This window comes from Malus domestica, chromosome 15, assembly GCF_042453785.1.
Source record: "Malus domestica chromosome 15, GDT2T_hap1".
Taxonomy (NCBI): Eukaryota; Viridiplantae; Streptophyta; class Magnoliopsida; order Rosales; family Rosaceae; genus Malus; species Malus domestica.
Genome location: NC_091675.1, coordinates 37045881 through 37050181, shown reverse-complemented (window position 1 = coordinate 37050181; position 4301 = coordinate 37045881). Strand labels below are relative to the sequence as shown.

General features: G+C 38.3%; 1 protein-coding gene across 1 annotated transcript; it reads left to right on the top strand.

The window, feature by feature from the left end:
• Positions 1 to 224: 224 nt before the first annotated feature.
• LOC103410263 (uncharacterized) lies at positions 225 to 4013 on the top strand. The gene is made up of 6 exons (XM_029093286.2): positions 225 to 292; positions 408 to 454; positions 644 to 706; positions 1252 to 1283; positions 3507 to 3607; positions 3816 to 4013. Exons 1-6 carry the CDS (start codon positions 226 to 228, stop codon positions 3830 to 3832), a joined length of 327 nt encoding a protein of 108 aa, XP_028949119.2. The 5' UTR covers position 225; the 3' UTR covers positions 3833 to 4013.
• The last annotated feature ends 288 nt before the right edge of the window (positions 4014 to 4301 follow it).

Here is a 4301-nt window from a genome sequence, read left to right as displayed (position 1 = left end):
ACTGACGCTCCGGTTCGAAGATGTGACTACGGAACAGAGGTTCGGGGCCGAAGGGGTAGAGGAAGACCTAGGAAAACTTTGGAAGAGACCCTAAGAAAAGACTTGGAGTACTTGGATCTAACGGAGGACATGACACAAAACCGAGTGCAATGGCGTTCTAGGTTTCATATAGCCGACCCCACTTAGTGGGAAAAGGCTTTGTTGTTGTTGTTGTTGTTGTTGTCCATGGCTTATTCTGGTTGCTCAGCTGCAATCCCGTCTTTAGGTGGCTTTGAGTTTTCTAGTAAAGCAGGTATTTGCAAATTCTAATCTTTCGACATAAAGAACAAGAATCAGAGGACTTATTTTTGTGTCCTCAATGTTCTTGCTTTGCTTATATCTCGTCTGACTCAGTTGATTTGTGGCAGCGAGAACAAGCATTCTGGGAGCTGATAATCTTCAGACCAGGGACTTTGTATGTTCTCTTATAACTTATGTCCCTCTAAAAATTTAGGGGATCATTTTTTTAATGTGTTGTGATATGCTTATGTTGCATTCACACGCTGGTAAAATTTCACTTTCGTATGGCACATATATTGATACTGACATCCATACATTCAGACATCGGCATACGTACGTAACCTTTTTAAAATATCTGTTGTAGGTTTCAGAGGAGCCATATAATTCTCTGATGCTAAGGAAGCAAGATACTCTCCAAACTCCTGGGGTTTGTGCCTTACTGATTGATTTATCATATTTGGTTTATATTGAGCCACACTTGGTCCGATTACGATAAATGTGTAGTTCTGTTGATGGATTTTAGTTTGATTCCATATTCTTCCATACCTGGGATTACTAGAAGGCCTAAACAGCTTATGAAATGCATGAGTTTCAAAAGTATCGGTATGTCTATCTTCAGGACCTAAAAGAAGCGTTAAACTGATTATCTATTTATGGTAACAAACTACAAGGGAAACTTGTTGCTTTGGTGAATGTACGTGGATAAGGGAAACTATGTTGTAAGCTCGTCTGCCGTGCTGAAGAGACCTGGACTTAAAAAGTTCCTATAAAAATACACACTAATGATTTGTAAAGGGGAAAATTGGAGACGAGTATCGTAATAATGTTTTAGTGACTTTAATCGTGTGAAGAATATAATAAATTGTTAGTAAAGATTTTGAGTTATGACTAGAGCACACGATAGTTGGTAGTTAGCTTTTTTTATCCGATGAGGTTGCTGAGTGCTCTGAAAAACTCTGGTTTATGCTACAGGTTAGTAGCCAAAGGCTGTCCATTGGGATGACTGATAGGAGCATATTTATGCGCCTTAGTTTAGCTTGTTCTTGTGCATTTATAGTGTTTTTCCTTAGTAAAGTAGTCTTTTAAGCTAGTTTTATGTGTTTTCAGGTTTTTAAGGCATATTACATAAAAAGGATGCATTTTGGAGCCTTTTGGAGCAAAATGGAGCTTGGATTGGATATCACATATTTGGAGCCAAGGGTTTGGACGAAAATGAAGATTTGAAGATGATGATTCCTACTTGAGCAAGGATTCCTAGTTGAAGTAGGAAAGAGCCAAATTGAAGATGAAATCCTAGTCCAAGAAGGAGTCCTAATCAATCAAGGATTCCTAATTGAAGGTGGATTCCTAGACGAATGAAGCTTCCTACTCAAACAAGGTTTCCTACTTGGAGTAGGAAAGCCAAAATCCAAATGGTCTCAAGAGAAGTAACAAAGAAGTTTTCCAAGTCCAAGAAGGAAAAGGATTCCAAGATGAAGAAGGAAAGACAAAGACATGGTTTCCTAATCCTAATAGGCAAAGTTTCCAAGTGCAATAAGGAGTCCTTATCCATTTAGGATACCTTATCCTTGTTCTAGAAACCTTATCCATCCTTGCCGTGAGTTTTCCTTGCATTAGAGGGTATCTAGAAGCCCTAATATGCCCTATCCTTAGTGCCGCACCCTAGGCCTTCTAGAAACCTGATTTCCTTGCCTTGCAAGGCCATCTAGAAGCCTTATCCTTCTAATCCATTCCTGCCGCACCTAGGAGGACCTTTCCTACCCAAAATCTGATTGTTTTAAGCCCTTTCCTGATGGGATTTAATCCTCCAAGTCCTAATCTGATTTGCTAGACTTTTAGGACCCTATAAATACATGGTGCCGCACCCATTCATTGACACCACTCACCACAATTCACAATTCACTCCAGAAATCCACAACAACCCTTTGCCGCACCAATTCACTCCCATTCACCATACAATCTGACCTTGCCGCACCCCCCACCCTTCCTAAACACTTCTACCTTAGTCCATACTCATCCACCCATACATATAAGTCCCAAACCTGTCCCTAAAGTCCTTTGCCGCAGCAAGGAGGAGGAGAAGGAGCCTTGGAAGTTCATGCCGTGCAAGTTCAAGTGGCTGGAAGTTTTAGGTGTTTCCTTTCCTTTGATTTTAATGTCTAAATTTATGTATCGTTGCTTTGCGAGTATGAGGAACTAAACCCCCCCTTGGCTAGGGGAATTCGAAATACATGTTTATGCTTGCGATATGATTTGATTACTTCTAATTGCGTTTCATAAGTTGTGAATTCAATTTACTTATCTATGTGAATTACATTGATTTGTGTGTGTTGGTTGAGAGTGCACGCTTAATTATCATGCATAAATTGAATGCTAGGATATAAGGAAATTTCACCTAATCGTTATGGACTTATATTCACAAGTAGTAAAGGTTGATGATCTCAATAGCGTTAAGTAAATTCTTGGCATAAGTTTCATGCAATCATAGTAACAAGTGCTTCGTCAATGCTTATGGTTTTCATAGAACTTAATGATTCTTGCTTGTATCTCTATTATGCAATCATGTAGGGGACTTGTGGGGAATGTTTTGGGTTGTCGTATGCAATCATCCAATTCAATAACGTTAGGAAAATCTGAAGGTTAATTTAAGCGGACCTAATTAACTTGGGGCGTTGAGAATTCATGGGTTATTGAAAAGCAATTGGAAATCGTTTTGAATGCAAGTATAACAGGTGTGGAGATGAACCCCTTAGCTAGCCTTCCATCCATTCATTTAAACCAAATTCTATTTTAAAATCTGTCTAGTTTACAAAGTTTGTTTTGTTTTTAAATTCGTCCAAAATCAATCCCCCTTCACTTTGTTGAGTCATAGTAGTTAGAATTCACTTTAGTTTGTGTTTTTAAGTGTCTTAGGTCAAGTTAAAACCAATTTTCGTCCAAGTTTGTGTCTAGTGTTCAAAACTGCCCAGATTGTGTTTTTAAGACAGTTTTGAGTGTTTATTTGCTGTTTTGAGTCTTTTGGTTTGTTTTGGTATTTTAAAGTTTAGTTTTGCATTCTTTGAGTCTAGTTTAGTGTTTTAAACTTGTTTTTACGTATTTGAGTCAGTTTTCAAGTGATTTTGCAATCCCTCCTAATCCCCGGCCTAGAACGATCTCTACTTACATACTTACTACAATTGATAAAAAGAGGGTTAATTTGAGTGTTAGTTAATTTTCACATCAATGACACCCAAAACGGTAAGGTTCCCAAAGCCTGGGGAGATGCTCGTATCTGTCCATGGCTCACCTCTTGGTGTTTACAAGGAAGACAACATGGAAGCAATACATGGTATGAATTCCCTTTCATGAACCTTAAACCCTAAACCCCAAGCCTTTGAATCTTCAAATTTACCTTTTCTCCTTCTGGTACATTATGGCACATTTAATCATTTTCGATGGACTAATCATATTTACGGGAGAGAATAATCTGTCCCTTAAACTTAATGCGTTCATCTTTTCTGGTGTCGTTCTAATTTATGGTCTGGTCTGATACACAGAGTCGGAAGAGGGATGACTGGCTTCGAATTGCTCAAGTAGTGAATCATTATTCAAGACTCTGCATTACTTGTCAATCTAAGGTTCTTTAGTTTACTTTTTAGCGTGTGCTAACAATCACTATTGTAATACCTCGTGAGAGCGTGAGCCTTCGGTCTTTGATCAAAGGTGTTGACTAGGGAATCATTTTAATTTGTGTAGTGAGTTGGAAGTTGTTCGACTGACAAGCCTAGCAAAAAGGTTTGGTGGAATAAATCAAATATGTCTATGCCTGCCTGCCGGCTTAATATACTTTACTACAATCATAAGAACGACATCGTATCTCAAGTTTGCCTTGTTAATTACATCCTTTCGAATATAACTAATTATCTACTTATCCACTAATCACAAGAAAACAAAGATTCCGACCCTTCTTTATGTCCATTGAACGTTGATCGTCTGTTTATTTCCTTATATTTTGTTTGTTACAAACAAAAGTAGGGTTTCAA